This window comes from Peromyscus maniculatus, chromosome 13, assembly GCF_049852395.1.
Source record: "Peromyscus maniculatus bairdii isolate BWxNUB_F1_BW_parent chromosome 13, HU_Pman_BW_mat_3.1, whole genome shotgun sequence".
Lineage (NCBI taxonomy): Eukaryota > Metazoa > Chordata > Mammalia > Rodentia > Cricetidae > Peromyscus > Peromyscus maniculatus.
In genome coordinates, this window is record NC_134864.1 from 54,241,942 (window position 1) to 54,265,666 (window position 23,725).

The following is a 23,725-nucleotide window of genomic DNA, read 5'->3' on the forward strand; positions in this document are numbered from 1 at the left end:
CTTACATGCACACTGTAGTGTATACACACACACACACACACACACACACACACACACACACACACACTTTTAATTGAAAACATTTTTTCAAACAACATATCCTGATCATGCTTTCCCCCTCCCACATCTCCTCCCAGATCTTCCCCACATAGCCAATGCCACCACACCCTTTCTAGCTTTGTCTTTAAAAAACAAACAAGAAACATACACAAAAAACCTCCACAAAGTCAGAATCTAAGCCAGGTGGTGGCACACATCTTTAATCCCAGACAGAGGTAGGTAAATCCCTGAGTTTGAGGACAGCCTGATCTACAGAGCGAGTTCCAGGACAACCAGGGATACACAGAGAAACCCTGTCTCAAGAATAAATGAGTGAGTGAGTGAGTGAGTGAGTGAGTGAGTGAGTGAGTGAGTGAGTGAATGAATGAATGCAAATAAACAAAACCAGAAACTAAAATACACGAGGGGCTGGAGAGATGGCTCAGCAGTTAAGAGCACTGGCTGCTCTTCCAGAGGACCCTGGTTCAATTCCCAGCACCCACATGGCAGCTCACACCTGTCTGTAACTCTAGTTTCAGGGGATCACACACCCACGCAGGCAAAACACCAAGACACAAAAATAAAATATATAAGGAAGAGACCCATAAGACAAAAAGAAGCCCAAACAAAACAATATGAGACAAACACTCAACAAAAATACCAGAGTTCATTTTGTGTTGGCCAAATATTCCTGGGTACAGGGCCTGCTCTGAAGTCTGGTTAACATACCAGTGATATCCAACTGTAGAACACTAATTTTTCCTTTTGCAATTGGGTATCAACTGTAGCTGCCTTCTTGGTTAGGAATGAAAGCCCTTGTCCACTTCTCCCTCTCAGCACTGGGACCTCAACCTTGTGCAGGTTTTAAAGTTCTGCAGTGTCAGATCCAAGGACCCAGAGTAAGTAACTTCTGGGTGTTCAGCCCTAACAAGAACATGCGTGCACCCACGCACCCACATACTGGAAAATGCTATCTTCTGGACATGGCATGGCCATTGTGCTAAGAACTGACTACAGATGTGATTACCTACACAAGAACAGCAACATTCCAGCTGGAACACTAAATGGACCCAGTAAGCTACCCAAAAAGGGGGAGAGAACGTGAAGGAAAAAGGGTGTGTTGGGGTTTCTGAGGGGAATGGAGTGGGAGAGATAAGACCCAGATACATTGTTTACATGTATTAAATTGTCAAAGAATAAATAAAAGATACCCCACGTATGTAAGTGACCTATGTGTGCATATACAAATATAATAGAGAAACACCTAACATGTAGAGAGCACTGTACTTCAAGACAAAGTCATCAGGTAGAACTCACACTGGATAGTTAGTCTGAAGGGCAAAGAAAAAGAAGTTAGATGTAATCTTTTTAAGGTTGCTTATGTGTGGGGCGTTTACCCACCAACCCCACAGCTCCCCAGAGTTTTCTTGAGTGCGAGCAGCAGGAAATATTAGATAGAAGGATTTATATTGCAGAGAATCTTACGGAAATAAACAGATGGAAAATAAAGGATAGCCTGGAGAGGGCCTGGAACCTATTCCAATGGGCCCTGACTGTCTCTGCCCCAGGGTACTTATGGAGACACCAAGGGGTGGAGCAAAAGACCTCCTCCCCCAGCACAGCCAAGTGCAGACCATCCCAGACACCTGCACTCAGGCCCGTGGTCCTGATCATCCTCTCTATGTGGACCTGCTGGGTATAAAGCCACGAGGAACCTGAAAATGGGCTCCCACACTTATGAAGAGAAAGAAATGAAGCAAAAGCTTCGAAATGTCTAGAACAACCAGCCCTTTTATTGTTCTGGCTTAGTTTTTTTAACCTACAGTCTAGCTATGCAGCCCTGACTATTCTGGAATTCACATGTAGACCAGGTTTTGTCTGGAACTTGCTGCAATCCCCCAGCCTTAGCCTCTGAAGTGCTGGGATTCACAGATGTGAGCCACCCAACCTGACTTAAAAAAAAAAAAAAAAAAAAAAACGGGTGTTAGCTCCCTAGGTGCTGTGTAGCTCAGAATGGCCTTGAACTTGTGATCCTCCTGCCTCAGCCACAGAAGAGACTACCAGGGTGTGCCACACCTAGAATGACTAGCCCTTAATTCATCACTGTACAACAGGCATTAGCAACGTTTTTCTCTTTAAACTAAAATGTAAAGCAAACAGTAAGAGGAAATGCTTTTCAATGAAGTGCGGACTTAGCCCTCTAGCATGCAGTTTCAGCCAACTGTAATCAAAGTGTACACTACCCTAGTATGCCAAGGCCTCTTTCTGTGTTCTATCTTGCAAAGAATTAAAAATAAAATTTAAAACACACACACACTAAAATTAACAGATCCATTAGCATTCAAAAAACCTGTATGTTAACATCTGTTTTCAAAGAGTGATAGCAAAGGAACAAAATACACAATATGCACAATTTCAGCAAAGCTTTTAGTTTCATACTTCAAGAGGCACTTTTAGAATTAGGCAGCCAATGTACTCATGATACTGTACATGTTAACGTCCACATTTCGTTTCAACTCTCTCTCTTCCTATGTGACCTGTATGGAACTGCCCGCCTTACACACTCAAAGGGTGCACTCCAACCTGGACCAGCCTTCCCAAGGACCAGCCTTCCCAACTAACTGGCCCTTCAGGATGGCCTCATGTCCATGGTATTGATTCACTGACCATCTATTTCAGACATGGAAGCGGAGAGAAGAAAAAGGTCTCTGCGGCTGGGAAGCTTCTGCTCTACCAGAGGACGTGAGACCCATGAAGCCAACAAATACACCAGGTGCTGACACACAAGACACAGCAGCATGGGGAGGGAGAGGCATTGAGTGGGGCTGACACTTTACACACAAGTTACAGAAGGCCAGGACAAGATGACATCTGAAAAGAGAGGACTGAGCAGCAGAAACCAGAGGGGCTAAAGTCCCTGAGGACTGGCTCCGCTGGAGAGACGAGAGGAAGCAAAGGTCCTGAGGGAGGGCACTCCCGGACCAGTCAGTACCACTTAACACTTGGTCTCCCTCGACCACCACTGCCAAGTACTTGGGTTGCTCTTACACTTTTCACTTTTTCTGACAAAAACAGTATATAATCTATACACTGTGGGATGCCTATAGGAAAATAATTAACATATTTATCTTTTTTAAGTGGTTTATCTTAATACAGCATCTGAACCTTGCCCAGTTTTGCCAGAGACTACCCTTCCCACCTCACCCACTGGGATGCCTACAAACAGGAAGTAGAATACAGTGTGAAAACACAGGCCAGATTAAAACCCCTCAACTGCTGGCTAGGCATGGCGGGGCGGGGCATGGCGGGGCACTCCAGCAGGAATGAGCTCAAAGTCAATCAAGGGTACACCACAGACATGTCTCAAAAATAATCAAAAAGAATTAAGGGTGAGGGGGAAGAAAAAAGAAAAAAGGAAAGGAAGGAAATCCCCCAAGCTAATTACTGAATGCAAGTTCTTAAGCTTTGGGTGCGCGGCTTCTCTCTGAACTTCCAGCTTCCTTCTCTACAAAACGAAGGTATTACAGCAGTCTTTTCTTTTGGAGTCTTAGAAAAAACTTTTTTTTTGATTGTTTGAAACGGGGGTCTCACTTTGTAGCCCAGGCTAGCTTGGAACTCACTAGATAGACCAGGCTGGCCATGAAAAAATTACAGGCTTGACCCACCACATACAGGTAGAAATCGTTGCAGTACTTATAAAAATTTAAATTAAACCAAGACTTAGGTGCTGGGGAGACGGCTCAGCAGGTCAAGGCATTTGCTGCACATGCCTGACCACCTCTTTGATCCCTGCAACCCATAAAGAGGTGGACGAGAACAGATTCCAAAGATGTCTTTTGATTTCCACGTTCACACCACGGCATGCCCCCCAAAACACACACACACACACACACACACACACACACACACACACACACACACACACGGGGGTCAGGGGTAAAATAAATACAATTCATCCCAAAGAAGTAGCTCTATGTTTAAAAAAAAAAAAAAAAAAAGTCACTCCCAACTCTGTGTTTAACTTGGGATGGGAAGATAGCTCAGTCCTTACAGGCGTGAGAACCTAAGTCTGACCCCAGGTAACCATGTAAAAATGCTGAGCGTGGCGGCACAGCTTGCAAACCAACCACTGAGGAGGCAGAGACAGGAGGATCGCTACCACTCACTGGCTAGCTAGTCTAGACTAATTTGTGAGCTGCAAGCCGAGCTGCATGGCGTTGTGAGCACAATCAAGAAATGTCCTCTGCACACATGTACATGAGCATCAACACAACATGTACCTGTACACAAACACATGTACAACATGCATTAAAAAGTATGTAACTGGCCGGGCGGTGGTGGCGCACGCCTTTAATTCCAGCACTCGGGAGGCAGAGGCAGACGGATCTCTGTGAGTTCAAGGCCAGCCCGGTCTACAGAGCGAGATCCAGGACAGGCACCAAAACTACACTATGGTGGTATTTCATTTGTACTGAAATGTGATTTTAATTGTATGTTAATAAATAAAGTTGCCCGGGGGTCAGAGCTAATAGCAAGCCATAGCAGAGCTGGGCATTTGTGGAGCACGCCTTTAATCCCAGCACTTGGTAGGCAGAGCTAGGTAGATCTCTGTGTGGTCAAGGATACAGCCAGCATTGGAGACACATGCCTTTAATCTCAATACCAAAGAAGACCTGGAGGTCTGTACATACAGGCAGTTACGAGGCAATCATGTGTGTGTTTGGGTTTACAACCAATGAGAAGACAGAACAGAAAGACTATATAAAGACAACCACACAGGAAGTAGGCCCTTTTTTTTGAGAGGTCTCTTGGCTAGCTGCAGCAGGTGGGTAAGGCTCTTAGCTCTGATCTCTTGGCTTTCTTCATTGCATTGGTTCTGTGTTTCTTATTTAATAAGACGATTGGTTACATCTACACTACTCGGAGAAACTCTATCTTGAAAAACAAAAAACAAAAAAGTTGAAAGGTATATAATTTTGTAGACAGTATGACATCCTATTAAAATTTTTAAAAGTTCAGCCAGGCATGGTAGCACATGCCTTTAATTTTAGCACTCAGGAGGCACAGGAAATCAGATCTGTGAGTTCAAGGCCAGGGCTGCAAAGAGAAACTCTGTCTCGAAAAACAAGACCAAAAAAGAAAAAAAGAAAAGAAAAGCAAACCTTTGCTGGAAAGGACACGATAGTAAATATTTATTTATTTTTTATTTTATATGCATCAGTGTTTTGCCTGCTTGAATGTCTGTGTGAGGGTGTCATATCTTGGAGTCAACAGACAATTGTGAGCTGCCATGCGGTTGCTGAGAATTGAACCCAGGTTCTCTGGAAGAGCAGTCAGTGCTCTTAATCACTGAGCCATCTCTCCAGCCCCCAACAATAAATATTTTTTAAATTATAACTCATTTATAGTCTCTAAAACTACCTCCATTGTTTGTAGCAGGAAAGCAGCCATAAATAAGTACATATGACTATGGCTGGCCCCTAGCTTGCTGTGTAGCTGAGGCTAACCTTAACTCCTGATTCTCTTGCCTGTGCTTCCCAAGTGCTGAAGTGTAGGCATGGACCACTATACCTAGCCACTGTGACTAAAATGGGGGGAAATGTCGTCATTGATGAAATAAAAAGAAAAGGTAACAGAACCAGAGGGCTCAGACGTAGATGGCCGCACCGCTGGCCTTTTGGTATAGAGAAAGTGGGAATGTCCATTTTTCCTCTCTGTGGTATGATCATATTGCCCAGATTTTTATTTCTTCGGTGCTCTTTTCTGCCTTTACCCCTTGGTACACTCTGCTTCACTCCCCCAAATAATTCCCTCATGTCAGTTCTTCAGGTCTCAGCTTTGAAGACACTTTCAGGGCAGTCTGTACTTCTCTTAAGACTCATTAGACTAGATTACTGTTTGGAACCTGCCTGTTACAGAGTGTACATATAGAACCTGACATATGTTTCAAATCATTTTAAAATCTTATAGGATTTAAAATTTTTAAATGTATTTATTTGTGTTTATGCACATGCATGTGTGTGTGTGTGTGTGTGTGTGTGTGCACATGACAGTGCATGCTTGCCTCAGCACATGTATGAAGGTCAGAGGAAAACTTGCAGGAGTCATTTCTCTTCTCCCACCATGTGGTCCTGGGGATCAAACTCAAGTTGTCCAGCTTGATGGCTGGCACCTTTACCCACTGAACCATCTTGCTGGCCCTTTAAGTATTAAACTAACATTTATTTCTTTGTGTGTGCACACAAGGCACACATGTAGTCACCCATGTGCCTTAGGGAGACATTGCAGATACAGTTATAGCATTCACAGCTACATTTTGTCTTTTTAACAGTTTTCCTATTACCTTAGCAAGTTGAGTGGTGCCAGGGAAATTATTTTCTAGAGCACAAATATATACTTAATATAATTTTCTATTTATATTAAAATGCCTATTATTTTCATTGTAGAATCTTCACAACTATACATTGTAGAAACCACAACTATACATGTTGACAATTTATACAAATAGAAACATGCTTTTTGTGGTCACCTCAAAGTTCCACAAAAAACATATCCCATGCTCAGCTCAGGGAATGGTTCTACCCACAGTGGGCTCGGCCCTCCTAGGGCAATTATCAAGATAATGCCCCATACATGCTGATAGGCCAATCTGATCTAGGCAATCCTTCAATTCAGACTGCCTTCTCAAGTGATTCTAAAAATAACTAGGACAACTAACTTTTACCATTTGTGATTAATCTACCAATAAACGTGTACATTCTCAACCAAGGAAGAAGAAATGTCATTTTATCTTTTTGTTCACTTAGTTTGAGGCAGACTTATATAAAACAATCTGTCCTTGACTGAACCCAGTTATGTTGCCTACACTGACCTCAAGCCCCTGATCTTCCTGCCTTAGCCTCCCTTGTTATAACTGAGGTTATAGGCATGCATATATATATACATATATATATATATATATATGTCTACCTATGTTTAAACTGCTGGGTGTGGGCGGCACTTGTCACCCTAGCTCCGGGAAAGTAGAGGAAGGCAGATCCCTGGGGTTACCTGGCCACCCAACCTATCAGGTGAGTTCCAGGTCCGTGAGGCACCCCTCCCAAAAAAGTGGTGGTGGACACCTGAGGTTGTCCTCTAGCTTCCACAAACATCCACAAACCATGCACCCACTCACACATGAGCACACATATAAATTACAGTATCCCCTCTATCTTCAGGTGACATGTCCTAAGACGCCCTATAGATTCAGAAACCAGAGTACTTGTTTAATTAACCTGGATCAACTGTATTTGGCAGAGGAGATTTCAAGGCAGGATAGAATTCAGATAGAGTGAAAATGAGCAGTAAGGTTTTTTAAAAAAATACTGTAGCTCATTGAGGAAAAGAGCTTAAGCAAGTTTAAAGATGCAGCCAAGGAGCTGCTGGAATAGAAACTGTAACTGTTAAAGAGAAACTCCCTGCTCTGTGCCGGACAACAGGAAAGCCAAAGGGGGAAGAACTTCACCAAACCCTCTCTGAAGCTTTAAAAGGTAAGGAGTCAAATTTCCAAAGCAAGCACATGACCAGGCTTAGTTTCTAATAATTCATCATCCTTCTAGGTATACAATTTGATTCTGGGATGGACACACAATCTACCACAGTTCTTCCCTAGAATTGTTCTGGCTGGAATTGGTTAAAAAGAAGCCCTTGTGCCTTGTGGCTTACAGATTCCGTCTCACCATTCTGGAGGAAAAAATCCTGGGCTAGAAAGTAAACTCCTTGAGAGAAGAGACTTGGTCTTACTTTACCATTTGTTTTCCCAACAACAAAAGTGGGGACCTAACAGTACTGTTACTTTAACAGGTACTCAATAAATACTTGTGAATTTAGAGAGCAGTTCAGAACGAGGCCAGCCTCACTTACATGAATCATTCAGCAGAAGAATCCTGGAAAGCATTTTATCTTGTCTTCAGATCTATCCGTTCTTGGTTATTCAGAGATTTCCTCAATCCTACTACCATTCTACTGAGTTTAAAGGCTGGACTGGCATTTACAACCACAGCCCTGGAAGCCACCACCTTAGCAAACAACAGAAAGAATCAGAGAAACCGTACGAGGCAACAGCTTTAACACTAAGGCATCCAGGGGTTAAAGATTTCAAAGGGAAGGAAGCCACACAAAGCAGCATGCACTTGTGATCCCTTCACTGGAGGAACAAGGATTATAAGGTCAGGGCTAGCCTGAGCTACAGAGCTAGACATCACCACTCACCCTACCCTCTCCAGAACAAGCAAAACGGCAATGTTCATCTAGTATTGGGTTTGCTTGTTTGTTTTTTCGTCTTTCTGGAGGATGGTTTAAGAAAATACTTTCACAATGACATGCCTAAAAATTCCATCTAGCCGGGCGGTGGTGGCGCACGCCTTTAATCCCAGCACTCGGGAGGCAGAGCCAGGCGGATCTCTGTGAGTTCGAGGCCAGCCTGGGCTACCAAGTGAGCTCCAGGAAAGGCGCAAAGCTGCACAGAGAAACCCTGTCTCGAAAAAAAAAAAAATTCCATCTAAAACAATATAAAGAACTTTTTCTTAGTTATGTCCCATCTTTGCCAAAATATCTCCAGGAATAATTTTTTATAATTCAAATTTGATTCAATAGAATAATAGCTTCCAGAAATAAAGACAAACTAGAGAATTTAGGAGGAAGTCATCTTCTGCTTTAGTTACAGAAACAAATTCAGCAGCAGAAACTCTATCCTCTTGGTTTTTTTCAACACTAGTATTTCCCACGACCAAAACAGAACAATGTGACACTTGGCACTGAAACAAAGACCACCCACACATATTACATGACTGACACAGAAAAGCAAGCACAGAGGTGGCTGGAACAGGAGCGGCCCCCATAGACTCGTGTGTTGAATGCTTGGCCCATAGGAAGGGGCACACAGGGGGTGTGGCCTTGGTGGAGGAAGTGCGTCATCATACATGCTCAAGCTCCACCCAGTGTGGGACACAGTCTCCCCCCTGCTGCCTGCAGATCAAGGTGCAGAACTCTCAGTCCTTCTCCAGCACCGTGTCTGCCCGCACTCCGCCATGTCCCACCATGATGACAATGGACTGAACCTCTGAACTGTAAGCCAACCCCAATGAAGTGTTTTCCTTATAAGAGTTGCTGTGGTCATGGTGTCTCTTCACAGCAATAAGACCCTAACTAAGACAGCAAGTACTTTTTTCTTTAAAAGATAAAAGGGCTCCCCACCCCAGCCCCTGCTACAATAAGCAATGCTTCGTTTGTTTTCTGAGATACGCTCTTTCTCTGCAGCTCTGGCTATCCTGGAACTCGCTCTGTAGACCACACTGGCCTGGAACTCAGAGAAACCCTAAGATAGATGATGTTTCTCAAAACAAACAATTAGAACTGCCTTGATGAGCATGCACAGAGGACAGGACAGGACAGAAATTTTACTTGTGACAACACTCTGCTGGCCTCCTTGTAATCACTCTGAGCTGTCACTCAAGACTCTTCTCTGTGGCTCAGCTGTACTAGGTGTCTACTTCACCCCGTCTCTTCACCAACCATTACCTCCAAATGCCTCCAGACACTAAAAACAAGCAGAATAAGGACAGCGAGAACATCCTCAGAGCAGACAACTCAACTGAAATGACCCCGCTTGCTTTCATTCCCTAAACTACCTTGTGCCCAAATGGCTGTTTACCTTGTACCATTCCCCTCCGGCACAGTCTTCTAAAATTAAGGGGAGGGAGTTGGTGAGAAGGCTCACGGTGGGCCAAGGAGCCTGCATGACAACCTGAGATAGATCCTAGGACCCATATGGTGAAAGTAAAGAACAGATTCCGGCAAGTTAGCCTCTGATCTCCTGTGATGCACACAATAAATAAATCTTTAAACTGGGAGAAGAGTAGGGACATTTCATGGCAAGCACAAACTAAAGCAGGACCTCTGGAGATGTTAGAAGGAATACTATTCAATCTTGAAGAGCACAGAAAATAATAATTTCATGAGAGGAACAGATGTACAAATGAGAACTAACAATCATGCCCAACATAGTACAAGCAAATCCCTATAAATAAGGGAGAAAGAAAAGAACCCAACTAAGAAACCGATTACAAAAATCAGTAAGTCTCAAGAACCTTAAAAAGCAAATAGTCTTAGCTCACCAATAAAGACATGCAGATTGCCTGACTAGATCAAAACCTATCACTAGATCAAAACCTATCTAGCTGGGTGATGGTAGCACACACCTTTAATCCCAGCACTTGGGAGGCAGAGAGAGGCAAGCTGACATGACTATTATTATATCTGAAAAGGCAGACTTCAAAACAAAATTAATCAGAGATGAAGATCATTACATATTAATAAATAAAAAATGTGAATTTACTATGCCAGATGTTGGGGCTCCCAATTAAATATAACGAACACTAACGGGCATTAAAAGTCTGAGAGACACAGATGCAGTAATTACAGATGACTTTGATACCCCTGTCATCTTCAACAGGGCTTTCAAACCAACAAAACCATCAACAAACAAACTTCAAAGTTAAACTGCACCACAGATCAAATGAAACTAACATATCTATATAGTATCCCATTCAACAAAAATAGAATGCATTCTTCTCAGTAGCCCATGGAACCTTTTCTGAAAATCTTTACCCACTACACGAACAGGAGTTAATATGTACAATCTGTAAGAACTCCAGTTCCCAAACCAAGTACAAACGGGTGTTAAATATTTGGAAAAGTGTTCAACTCCTCAGCCAGGAGGAAGACGCACACACCACCACCACTGCTGTTTTGAGACCTCACGTCACCCTATTCAGAATGACCGTCATCAAGAAAACAACGACAACAAAAGCTGGTGAAGAACCCTTGCAACAGTGCTGCTTGGAAACTTAGCCCGTCAGCCACTACTGAAATTAATATAGAGATTCCTCAAAATAAAATAAAACTATCATATCATAGAGGCACACCACTCCTTGATATATAACCAAAGGATTGTACATCAGACCCCAGAGATGTGCACATCCTTGTTTCTTGCTACAATCTTCATGGTAGCTAAGAAGTTTATCAGCCTAGGTGACTCCCACCAGATGAATAGATGAAGAAAACCTATATGCAAAGTGGAATTTCATTCAATTTATAAGAATGAAATTATGACATTGAGAAAATAGATTGAACTGGAGAAAAGACGTTAAGCGAAATAAGCCAGACTCAGAAAGAAAAATACCACATTTTGTATTACATGTGCACACAAATGTGTGTGAATACATATATGTGCATGCACACACACACACACACACACACACACACACACACACACACACACACACGACACACGACACAGAAGGAGAAAGGACACTAGAGAAGGACAAAGCTCCAACGAGTCAGGAGGAAGGCACAAGAGAGGGTAATAATGCTGGGCGTGGTGGTGCAAACCTGTAATCTCAGCACCTGGGAAGCAGAGGCTACCTAGTGAGCAAGGCTAGCCTAGGCTACTTGAGACTGCCTTAAAAGAAGTGGGGAGTGGGCTAAGGGTGTAGCTTGGCTGGCAGAGTGCTTCCTAGCACTCCATAAACGTAGTGCACACACCTATAACCCCAGCATTAGGAGGTTCGAGGCCATCCTTAACTACACAGTGAGTCTGAGGTCAGAGAAGGCTGAGACCCAGTCTCAAAAATGAGTGGGGGTGGGGGGGTTACTGGAAATATACATCATGAAAACCGAAGGCAAACTATCTGGGAGAAGGAAGTGGGGGATCAAGGAGGGAGAAATGAGAACAAGATGATGATATATATGAAAACATTACACTGAAACTCATTTCTTTGTAATTAAAAAAAGGCTGAAAACGATGTAAATGTTCACCATCATCTTTAGTCTGTAATAAACGTACGGGGCAGTCACATTTGTACAAATACAGAATCACCCAAAATTGTGTTTTATAACAAATGGCCCGCTTTTTAGGCTGGGACGCTGTCTGTCGCAGGCTAGTGGCACAATTAAGGACAGGATCTTTACAGTAGTTTGAGTAAGAATGGCTGCCATAGGCTCATCTATTTGAATGCTTAGTCACCAGAGAGTAACAATACTTGAGAAGGATTACAAGGTGTGGCCTTGTTGGAGCAGATTCGGCCTTCCTAGAGGAAGTGTGGCTCTGGGAGTGGGTTTTGAGGTTTCAAAAGCCAATGCCAGGCCTAGTGTGTATGTCTCTGTCTCTCTGTCTCTCTCTCTCTTGCAGATCAAGATGTAGGACTCTCAGCTACTTCTCCAGTACTATGCCTGCATGCTGCCATGCTCTCCACCATGATGATAGTGAACTAAGCCTCTGAAACTGTAATCAAGGCCCCAATTAAATGCTTTCTTTTATAACAGAGTTGCCTTGGTGGCTGGAGAGATGGCTCAGAAGTTAAGAGCACTGACTGGTCTTCCAGAGAACCCAGGTTCAATTCCCAGCACCCACATGGCAGCTCACAACTGTCTGTAACTCCAAGATCTGACACCCTCACACAGACATACATGGAAGCAAAACACCAATGTACATAAAATAAAAATAAATTATTTTTAAAAAAGAGTTGCCTTGGTCATGGTGTCGCTTCACAATAGAACAGCTAGGAGACAGGTGGAAACCTGATACATTTTTAAATATTCCAAAGTTTCCATTATCAAAGTTCCAGAATAAATTTACGCTAAATAACAGAAAATAAAGACAGCAAACAAAGCAATTTGAGGTGAACTCAAGGCATATAAAACATTATCAAGGAAGACATACAACGACAGCACACACAAGGTTCTGATACAAACGGTACCTTCAGAGTCAGAATTTAAACACTAATAATGAGTAACCACTGTACGGCGGTTTGAAAGGAAATGGCCCCATAGGCACACAGGGAGTGGCACTATTGGAAGGCGTGGCCTTATTAGAGGAAGTGTGTCACTGAGGGTGGGCTTTGAGGTCTCAGATGCTCAAACCAGAACAAGCGTGGCACTCTCTCTTCCTGCTGCTGCTGATCCAGATGTAGGACTCTCAGCTCCTCTCCAGCACCACATCTGCCTGCATGCTGCCATGCTTCCTGCCATAATAATGGACTAAACCTCTGAAATGTAAGCCAGACCCAATGAAATGTTTTCCTTTATAAGAGTTGCCATGGTCATGGTGTCTCTTCACAGCAATGAAACATTAACTAAGACCACTGGTAAGCCTGCATTTTCTGTACAAATAAGTCATAAACTGAGGAAAAACCTTTTTAAGACAATAAATAAGCACCAAAAATGGGAGGCAGATTTGATCAACACATTATATGCATGTAAGAATATTAAACATTTCAAAAAGTCCTAAGAGTTGAAAATTATTGTTCTAAGGGCTGCAGGAGTGAGAACAAACAGAAGTGTGATTTGATTACAAGTATAGTGCTATTTGTAATTTTTAATTATTTACAGGTAGTCTGATTAAAAGGTTAATTTTAAAATGTAGCATTTTTAAAACAGACACGCATGCTATTTTTTCTCCAAGTAGTTTAAAGACAGAAGCTGCAGCCTTTCTCAACTTCCTCCCCGTCTGTTGTTATCTGTCATCTTGAACCACACCCACAGCCATTTCCCTCCTCAGTAAATGAAAGGTGGTGTTCGTGGTTTCGGAGACTTCTGGACTCTGTGTGCTGGAGCCCATCCCCTGTCCACCTTTCCTGAGCATCTGCCCTTGACCTGCGCGTTTTCCTGTGGACACATGCTGAGATTTCCCTCGTCCTATAAGAACTGCACAACAACACCTTGTTCAGTTTGCTTCCTTCCACTGACATCAGAGCTGTAGCTCGAATTCTAACTGGTAAGCTGGTATGGGGGTAAATGCTGAAAGATCAGGAGACTTCTTCAAGGTGTGAGCCGCCACCGCCTGGCTGTTTCTCTTTTAGACTGGATCAATCTTGTGTAGCCCAGAGTGGCCTTGAACTCCTCCTCTTCCTACTTCCTCCTCCCAAGGGCTGGGAGTAAAGGTGTGTGCCACCACTGCCTGGCCATATGGTTAACTAATAGCCAGCTCCACACTCTAATCTCCAGGCAAGCTTGATTTGTCAGAACACAAACAAAATATCACCACACAGAGCAATTTAAAATGGTTCATATTCACTGTGAACCTGACGGGATCTGCAATTATTTAGGACACAAGCCAGTGAGCATGCTAAGAGACAGGTCTAGACTGTGTCAACGGGTGTGGGAAGGTCTACCCTACCTGTGGGTCACACCAGTCCATGGGCTGGGGACTTGGACTGAATAAAAAATAAAAAGCAAAGTGACACCAACAGGTCCCATGTCACCATCACTTCACATCCTGCCACACCTTTCCTCCACTGTCCTGACCTGACCCTCACATCGTGAGACAAAAAACGATTCCACTCTTAAGTCGCTTTAGTCAGGTACACTGTCTCAGCAACAAGTGCCAGGAGAGTGTCCCAAGGACAGGGTGGTGTGGAGGGCCAGTGACACCTGGAGGGCACAGACAGCCCACCAGGTCATTCCGATGGGACCCTACAGACTACTCAGAGAAGCTGGAGCAATGAGGACCTGCCTGGCTCATGAGGTTTCAAAGGAGAACGAGGACTCTATTAGGATTTGGGCTGCAGTCTGTTCAGGTTCTATTTTGGCAAAGAACCTGGCTGCACTCTGTCCACGTCCTAAGAACTTGAGTGGCATTAAATTCAGAAGTGGTGAATGACTGTGTTCGTACCGCATAGTAACACAGAAGAGTTAGTTCAACCCAACACGCGGAACTGAGCCTAAGTGAAAATTACACTAGTCAAGATGTAGAACTGGTGTGTTTTGCAATGCTTTATCTTCAATTGTAAAAATACATCATAAGCCAGAAGGATTCCCTTGACGTGTGAAACCAGCAACTAACTCTCCTCCGAATGTCAGAGAAATGCTAAATTTTCAGAGACTTACTTCACAAGGTACTAGAAAACAGACCTCAAACTCACCACAAATACAGAGTTCTGGTGCCCTACTTTGAGTCTGCCTACTAGTTCAAAGAGCTCCTCCTGTAAGGGGCTGTGAAGATGGCTCAGGGTTAAGAGCACACACTACTCTTCCGGAAGATCCATTTAGATCCCACCGCCCACACCACACTGCTGCTCACAACCTCTTCTGTCCTCCACAGGCATCGACCTCACGTTGACACAAGAATGTCACACACACACACACACACACACACACACACTTTTTAAAATATTTTTTTTTAAGGAAGTACACCTTTTGTTTCTTTTCTTGGCACTTTCCCACCCCAATTAATCAAATTCACACAAAATAAGGCACATACTGTAAAAGAATACTTGTCTAAAAAACATGGTTTAAACCCAGTGTAGTAGCTCATGCCTTTAATCCCAGCACTTGGGAGGTAGAGGCAGGAGGATCTCTCAGTTTGAGGCCAGCCTGGTCTACAGAGTGAGTTCTAGAACAGCCAGGGCTACACAGAGAAACCCTGTCTCAAAAACAAAAACAAAACAAAAAAAGAATACACATCTTGTTATCAACCACACATCAGCCACACCACAAAAATCACATAAATACTAAATTGATGCTTTTTCCCCCAGACTTCAAGCCATGTCCTTGAAGACATCAGCAACTACTAGGAGGGACTTCCAAGGCCTAAAATTAGACCTGGACAATGAATTTTATAACAAGCACCCTGGGGTGTTTTCAAGCACCAACCAATTCTCTGGTCACCAAACGGAAATTTAACAGTCCAATTCTGATCCTAACTACCCTGAGTTAGAACATATACCAGCCACAGCTTCAGGGCTGTCGGAAGTTTCTTTTCCTATCATCCTAGCAAAAAATACCTGACAGAAACAACTGAAGGAAAGATTTGTTCCGGCTCCCAGTTTCAGAGGTATCAATCCATTATGGCAAGGAGGGCATGGCAAAGCACAATGTCATTTGGCAGCCAGCAGGCAGAGAAAATGGAACATAGGAGGAGGTCAGGGTAAGATACAGCACAAAGGACCCGCTCAGGGCAACCTCTCCTCCTAAAGTCTCTACAACCACATGAAACAGCATCATCAGCTAAGCGCTGGAAATTTACCTTCACAGGAGCATGTGGGGATATTAACATTCAAACAAAGGCTTGGCCTCTAAAGACTGCCCTTTCCTCAGAGGCTAGTTTCAAGTCCTGGGACACCTGCGCTTCTGATCAACCAGCTACAGATCACAAATTCCCAGGGACATCTTCTAAGGTTCAGTAATACTCTAGAGTGGTTTACAGAACTCAGAAAAATAATCCATTTATACACATCACCAATTTGTTATAAAGGACACAATGAACAGCCAGATGGCAGAGATTCATAGATGGCTACAGCCATTAATAATGTACAGTTAACATTGAATAACACAGGTCTGAACTGTTCAGGTCCATTTACATAGGATTTTGGTGGAGACTGCAAAAATTTGAAAGAGCTCATAGAACCATTGCATAGACTGGAAATATCACAAAATAGGTTAAATGTTAGCTTATATCAATCACAAAGGCATAAAATGTGTATCCCATGTTTTACTACTGCCTACAGGTGATGATAGTCTGTTTTATCACTATTGTAAAACACACAAACCTATTCTAAAAAGTTAACATTTGTCAAACCCTACACACGCAAACACCACGCATGGCTCCATTCTCAGGAGAAGTGTAAACAACAATGAGGATGCAGTGTTAAATCGTAACTACATGCAATTAACTATGGCATTACTGCACTGCTGTGGTAATGCAGCAGCCACCTTCTGCTGCTGCTGCAGTGAGCTGAAGTTTCCAGAACAGAGCATGATGCGATGGCCTCCACCTGAGCTCTTCGTCTCTCTGGTACATTGCCTGTGGCAATAAAAAGTCACCTAAGTTCCCGTGGATTTTGTTTCACCACATATAAAATATATAATAAACAAAATATGTTAAATTTAATGTTTCTATTTCTAGTAAGCCTTCCAATAACTGCAGGCCGATTTTCAGTTGTTAAGTTTAGGAGGAATCACAAGTTACAGGCAGACTTTCAAATAGTCAGCACCTTTAACCCCTCAACTGTACAAGAGTCTACAATGGATTTTAAAGCCAGCAAGATGGCCCAGAGGGTAAAGGTCCTTGCCGCAAAACCTGAAATGACCTGAGATCAATCCCCAGAATCAGCAAGGGAAAACAGAAAATTTCCTGAAAACTGTCCTTTCATCTCCACAATAATGGGTAGCAATGTGTTTGTACACATACATACACACAATTTTTTAAAATGAATCTTAAATATACTTAAATCTTATATATATCATAATACTAAGTATGAAATGGTAGATGATATATCAATTAGCCTAAAATGATCATTCTATGATGTATTTATGTATAGAAAACAGTATCTTATAAAGATAAACAATTATTAGTCATTAAAAATAAAAGGGGGGGGGACCAGAGATGGCTCAGCAGGTAAAGGTGCCTGCCACCAAGCTTAGCAAGTTGGATCCCTGGGATCTTCATGGTGGAAGGAGAGAATCAGCTCCCAAAGGTTGCCCTCTGACCTCCACACATGAACCTGTTGTGAGATATTTTGATCGCATTCTAACAATAAAGTTTACTTTGGATCCGAGGGCAGAGCTAGCTACCAGGTGACCAAAATTACCCATAGAGGTTTTGGAGGACTGAGGACAGATAGAGAGACAGGAAGTAGTTAGGCAGGGCTTAGAGAAGGATCTCAGTCCTTTTTGGGTGGAGAAATGGGTGGCTTCTCCACCACTTCTCGGATCATTCAAGTTCTTACCCCATATCTGACTCCTGATTTTTTATTGATAACGAATAATTAGAAAAATGCAACATGACCCCTGGCATCCACGTGGACAAACACACACAGAGAGAATAAAATTAATAAAATGTAATGAAAACTTAAATAAAACTAAAACTGGTGAGATGGCTCAGCAGGTAAAGGTGTCTGTCACCATGCCTGATGACCTGAGTTCAATCCTCGGAACCAAGGGCGGAAAAGAGGACAGACTCCAGCAGACTGCCATCTGGACCATCACATATGTGACCCTAGCGTGTATGTACACATACACACACACACACACACACACACACACACACACACACACACACACACACGATGTATAAACAAAGAAATGCTATACAACCGTGGACGCTATCACTAACGCGTTATCACTTCTCTATACCACACTGGATGACTGAACACGGGTACTAAGCCAGTGTCCACCCAAAGCTCATACCAACTCTTCACCTTTAAGGTAAATTAAAGTCAAGTAAAAGAGAAAGCACCAAATAAACTTCACAATGAGCCCACCGTCTAGTTACCTTCTGACATCATGAGCCACTCTGCAAAGAAAACAGCAAGTGCTGAGATCGGCCATTTAAACCAGTGCTTGGGGGACCTCACCGCAGTCAAGAGAAAGATGTTCTGTATCAGTCAGCGATCAGCTCCCAGAGAAATAATCAACCAGCTAGAGATCCCACGATCTCCACCTTAGGAACTCTGTAATACCGGAGCTCTGGCGCAGATGGGATACTCTGTTCACCCAATGACACACCTAGAAGCTAGCAACCTCTTGGAGATGAACTCAAGCATTTGGGTCACAGGAGGGTTACAGACCTACATAAAAAAGCACCTTCGTTTCCACAGTAAGAGCTTTTACATTTCATTAAGCTTGCAAACTGGTGGGACTCTTTAATCGAAAGGGGGGTCTGGTAACTAGAGTGTCTCTTTCTAGATCTAGTCATATAAAACACTGAATGATTCAATCACAGCAGTCTGTGCTAGAAAGATCTGAAACTGAAAACATTCTCCCCACTTTGTACAGATGTAACTAGAATGTAACAAGAATATATTCCAAAAAAGAAGCCATCGGACATTTACACTGGAGTAAGACTGAAAGCCCCAGTAACAAGCAGTATCCCTCACACCTAGTTAAAGAGTTAACTACTCATTTTTCTGGGGCTTTGGGTTTTTTTTTTTTTTGGGGGGGGGGGGCTTTGGAAAATATGAATGAGCCTGGAATCCCTGGAAATAAGGCCTCCTAGAAACCACTGAAAAGGAGCACCCTCCTTCATATTTTGACCATTTAACCTAACCAAGTTCTCCTCGGGGTACACTGAGTATCAACTTGTAAGAGGGACATTTTCTGCAATCAGACTGAAGGGCCCTGCCTCCTCCTCCTCCACATCCCCTGCCCACTTAAGCAGCTCATCTTCCATATACCAGACGCACTATCCCAGTTCCGGAAAGCCAAAGGCAAACTGCAGACATCTTCTTCAGCAGATTCAACAACTACACACATGTAATTTTGGCATGCAGTGCATTTCCCAGACACGCTCTTATACACTAGAAGCTGCTTTCCTTGACATAATTTGAAGGCATGTTCTCTGTGGAGTACAAGGCGAGTCACATCTCACCGGCCACCACTCGTTCTTAACCTGTATAAAGGCCAGTGTGAACGCTAAAAATGAGGTCTTGTGTGAAACCCACTTGCCCAGCACTGCAAGCAGAGGAGTCCTCCTAATGTTTTTTAAAAGCATTTTGTAGCCAGGTAAAGTAGTGCCCACTTTTAACCCCAGCATTCAGGAGGCCGAGGCAGTCAGTGAAACCAACCTATCTACAGAGTAAGTTCCAGTCTAGCTGAGGCTACAGGGGACCATGTTTCAAAAACAACCCAGAGCCGGGCGGTGGTGGCGCACGCCTTTAATCTCAGCACTCGGGAGGCAGAGCCAGGTGGATCTCTGTGAGTTCAAGGCCAGCCTGGACTACCAAGTGAGTCCCAGGAAAGGCTCAAAGCTACATAGAGAAACCCTGTCTCGAAAAACCAAAAAACCAAAACAAAACAACAAAACAACTACGCATTCTTTTTTCACTACACTCTGCGGGAAAAGCCACGTAACAAATGTTATCCCGGTCCACGTCCTGCAAATTTAAATACTCCTTTGAATTATTCTTTCTAAATTGACTCCACTGGAAGCCAACACCTCCATTCAGGATCTTCCCCAAGAAAACTGTCAGGTACACAACAAGAGGGGGGCCAGTCATTGTGGGTACACCTTTAATCCCAGCACTAGGGAGGCAGAGGCAGGCGGACAGATCAAAGGCAGCCTGGGATACACAGCGAGTTCCAGGCCAGCCAGGGCTTGTGAGACTCTGCTTCAGGGAGAGAGAAAAAAAAAAAAAGCAAACAATAAGAGAGAAATAAATCAGTATCTAAGAAATACACTCAGACCCTGAGGCTAGCTAGGTATCATTTACAGATATATGTAGATGCATGTCAGCATAGGTATATACACATAGATGTATGTATATATAATGTATATATATATGGTTTTATATATATACATGTATATATATATACACACATAAACATATACCTATGCACACACCCCAAAGCAACCTTACTTAACTTCTCCCTTCTTGCTAACCATTAAGTCTTACGAAATGCAAAAAAAATAATAATAATAATAACCGCTCCCAGCTTCACAACTCTCCAATGATCCCAATCCGCCTTTGCTGTGTGGCATTCAGTCCTCCAGATCCGAAACTGTTTTTGTGGAACAGAAACACCCAAGCAGCAGCAGCAGCAGCAGCAGCAGCAGCACCCCTGCGCTATTTGCAAGCCTTCACACCACGTCACTAAAACAAAAAGTGACAGGCCAGCCCTAGCCTCACCCAGCGTGAGCAGCAGCGACGCAAGAGCCAGGACCACCCACCCCCACCCCCACCCCACCCCCGCCGGGGTTGACGATGTCCACAAATGGGTCCAGGCCCAAGGTGAGCGGCTGCACCTCCACCGCGGCGACCCGCTCGCTCGGGGACGATGCAGGGGAGGTGGCGGACCCCACGCCCCACCCCACCCCGCCCCGCCCCGCAGGAGCGCTGCAGTCCCTGCTCCGCGCCCCGGGGACCCCTTGCCCGTCCACGTACCTGCTTTGCACACCGGGGCGCTGGGGCTCCTCTTCTCCGCCGAGGGCCGGCCCTGCTCCGGGGACCTCCTCCGGTGGCGGACGCGGGCCGGGGGTGGGGCCGCGCTCACCTCGCCGGGCCACAGGTGGGTGGGCGACGAGCTGGGCGACGACGACACGGTGCCCAGCAGGGGCGGCGGCGGCGGCGGTCGCGGAGGACTGCTCCGGGGCCCGGGCGCCGTGCCGCGCGTGGGGCTGGTGCCGCGCGTGGACGTCACGGACGCGCCCGTCTGCGTGGCCACCGTGGGGCTGGTGCGCGCCGCCGCCACCGCCGCGCTCCCGCTCCCGCCGCCGCCACCGCCGCGCGTGGGGCTGGTGCTGCGCGAGGCGGTGCGCGGGCCGCCGCCGCCACCACCGCCACCACCCGAGGGGCCTGAAGCGCCTCCTCCGCCGTTGTTACCGCCGCCGCCGCCCCGCGTGGGGCTGCCATGTTGCTGCTGCGGCTGCGGCTGCTGCTGCTTCAGCTGGAACGGCACGGTGGCCCTCATGGGCTGCAGGCGGCTCCCGGGGCCCCCGGCCGGGCCGACCGCGCCACCCGCCAGGGCGCCGGCGGGCGTGGGAGAGCCATTGCGCCTCACCCGCTGGGACATGGTTTCGCCCCCAGCGCCCCCCGCCGCCCCCCGCTCCCGCGACGGCGGCCCGCGGGCACCGGGTGGTGGTGGGAGGGGAGGGAGGTGCTGGGCGGCGGGACCCGGCTGCTCGGGAGCCCGAGGGAAGGGCCTGAGCCGCCGCGGCGGGTGGCGAAGCCTGACTGGCGGGACCCGGGAGGGGTGCTGGGGGGGCAGCGGCGGCCGGCGACGAGGCAGCGGTGCAGCAGCGGAGCAGCAGCAGCAGCCGCCGCCGCCGCCGCGGCTCCTCATCAACAATAGTGTCTCCTCCGGGGTCCCCGCCCCCCGCCGCCGCTGATTGGCGCGGCGTCAGGGCGCTCGAGCCGCTCGGCCCCGCTGATTGGCTGCGCGCGGCTCGGCTCCCGAGGCTGCGTCTGCTCTTTAAAGAGAAAGAGGTCCGGCCCCCCCCACCTCCTCCTCCTTCTCCCCCTCCTCCCGGGGGTGGGGGGGATCGGGGGGTGGAGGAAGCCGGCCGTGGCAAAGGGGGGGGGGGGAGCGTGCGTGCGTGCGTGTGTGTGCGTGTGTGTGTGTGTATACACGTGAGTGTGCGCGTAGGCGCGCGCCCCGCCACGCGCGGCCCTGCTCCCCGCTGGAGGGAGCCCCTGGGGACTCAAAGACTGGAATTCATGGCCAGAGGGACTGCGGACTGTCCCGGGCCACCGGCGTCCCCCGGGGATGGTCCTCCTCCAACTCGGTTTCCTTACCACGGTGGTAGCTGTGAGTTAACACGTCCGCACGTCTCTTGGTGGGGGGGGGGGCAGTTTTTTGGGGTTTTTTTTGTTCTGTCCTGATTTCATCTACCTCTAGGCAGGCAGGGCTCGAAAATAAAAAGAAATTGAATCATACTGGCATTTTTACATCCTTCTTTCTGGGTTTTTTTTGTTTGATTGGTTGTTTGTTGTTTGTTTTAGCTCTACAAAGATCCAAATCTCTGAAAGATTACATTTGCAGATTAGAATACACTTTAGATGGCATCTGTCCACTTGCTATGGAATGGTGTTGCGACTCCTACATAGATCTCAACTCACCACGAATTTAATCAATTACTTCACGGTTCCCTTATGCCTTGGAAAGATGGCTATTAGCTTGCAAGTGTGTAAAGTGCTGGGCCTCTATTTGCTCCAAACTATTTGAGACAGCTGGGTTCGCCACCCATGTTTTATTTATTGATGTATTACATTTATACATTGGGTGTGTGTATACACGCATGTGCAAGCCTGTGGAGGTCAGAGGTCAGCCTGTTCTCTTCCACCATTGTCAGTCAGGGGGTCAAACTTCAGTGATCAGGCTGAGCCATTTCATTGGCCCACCCACCATCCATATTTAGTCTGGTGGAGAAAATAAGTCTCCACCAGTTTTTGTAAGGGCTCTGAAAGGCAGGAAGTTCTGAAGTAATACACAGGTTCCTCTTCAGTGAAGAACTCGACATACACCCTGTGCATGCATGCCCTTGATCCCTTTGTCGCTTTAACAGATGTACATTCTAAAAAGTTCTCTTAAATATGGGAGAGACGGCACTGGTGATGGTAAAGGTGGTAAGCCTCAAGGCCTACTGGGTTCCTGTGGAAAGCCTGTAGGTTCCTAGGATCCTAGAGAGATTCAGATCCACCACACAGTCTGTGATCGTGGGTATGTCCCTAGCCACGTTTCTTATTTGTAAGGTACAGCTAAGCAATACTATCTCCTACATACAGTTCTGACTATTAACCAAGGATTTAATGAGAATGTGCTGGGCAGGAAGTTCTCAATATTCCTTTTCTAGTCTCTCTTTATTCTTTCATTTATTAATCACTATGGGTATGATATGTGTGCATCCCAACAAGCAAAACCTCAGAAATATGAATACTTACTAAGTATCCCTCCAACTAAGTGTGAGGGATACTGCCTGTTATTAATTCTTACAGTTTCACTCAAGTGTAAATGGCCAATGGCTTCCAATAGGAATATATTCCAGTGTCCTGGGCTCTCTGATCATTTGTTCCACATGTCACTGAACTAAAGACCTCTCCTTTTTATTAAGCTAAAGGAACTAACATCAGCAGATAAGCTTTGGTAGATCAAATGTTAAAACATTCAGTCCAATATAGCATGTAATGGCACACAGGTAAAGCCACAGAAAACG

General features: G+C 45.4%; 1 protein-coding gene across 2 annotated transcripts in view; it reads right to left on the reverse strand.

The window, feature by feature from the left end:
• Fam117b (family with sequence similarity 117 member B) overlaps positions 1–21,835 on the reverse strand; it is a 69,700-nt gene extending 47,865 nt beyond the window's left edge. The window contains exon 1 of one of the 2 annotated variants that reach the window (XM_076550328.1): positions 20,958–21,835. In XM_076550328.1, coding sequence (XP_076406443.1) covers positions 20,958–21,585 — 628 coding nt within the window. In that variant the 5' untranslated portion in view covers positions 21,586–21,835. The remainder of the gene's footprint in view (positions 1–20,957) is intronic. The other variant, XM_076550327.1, reaches the window with a different exon arrangement.
• Positions 21,836–23,725: the final 1,890 nt, after the last annotated feature.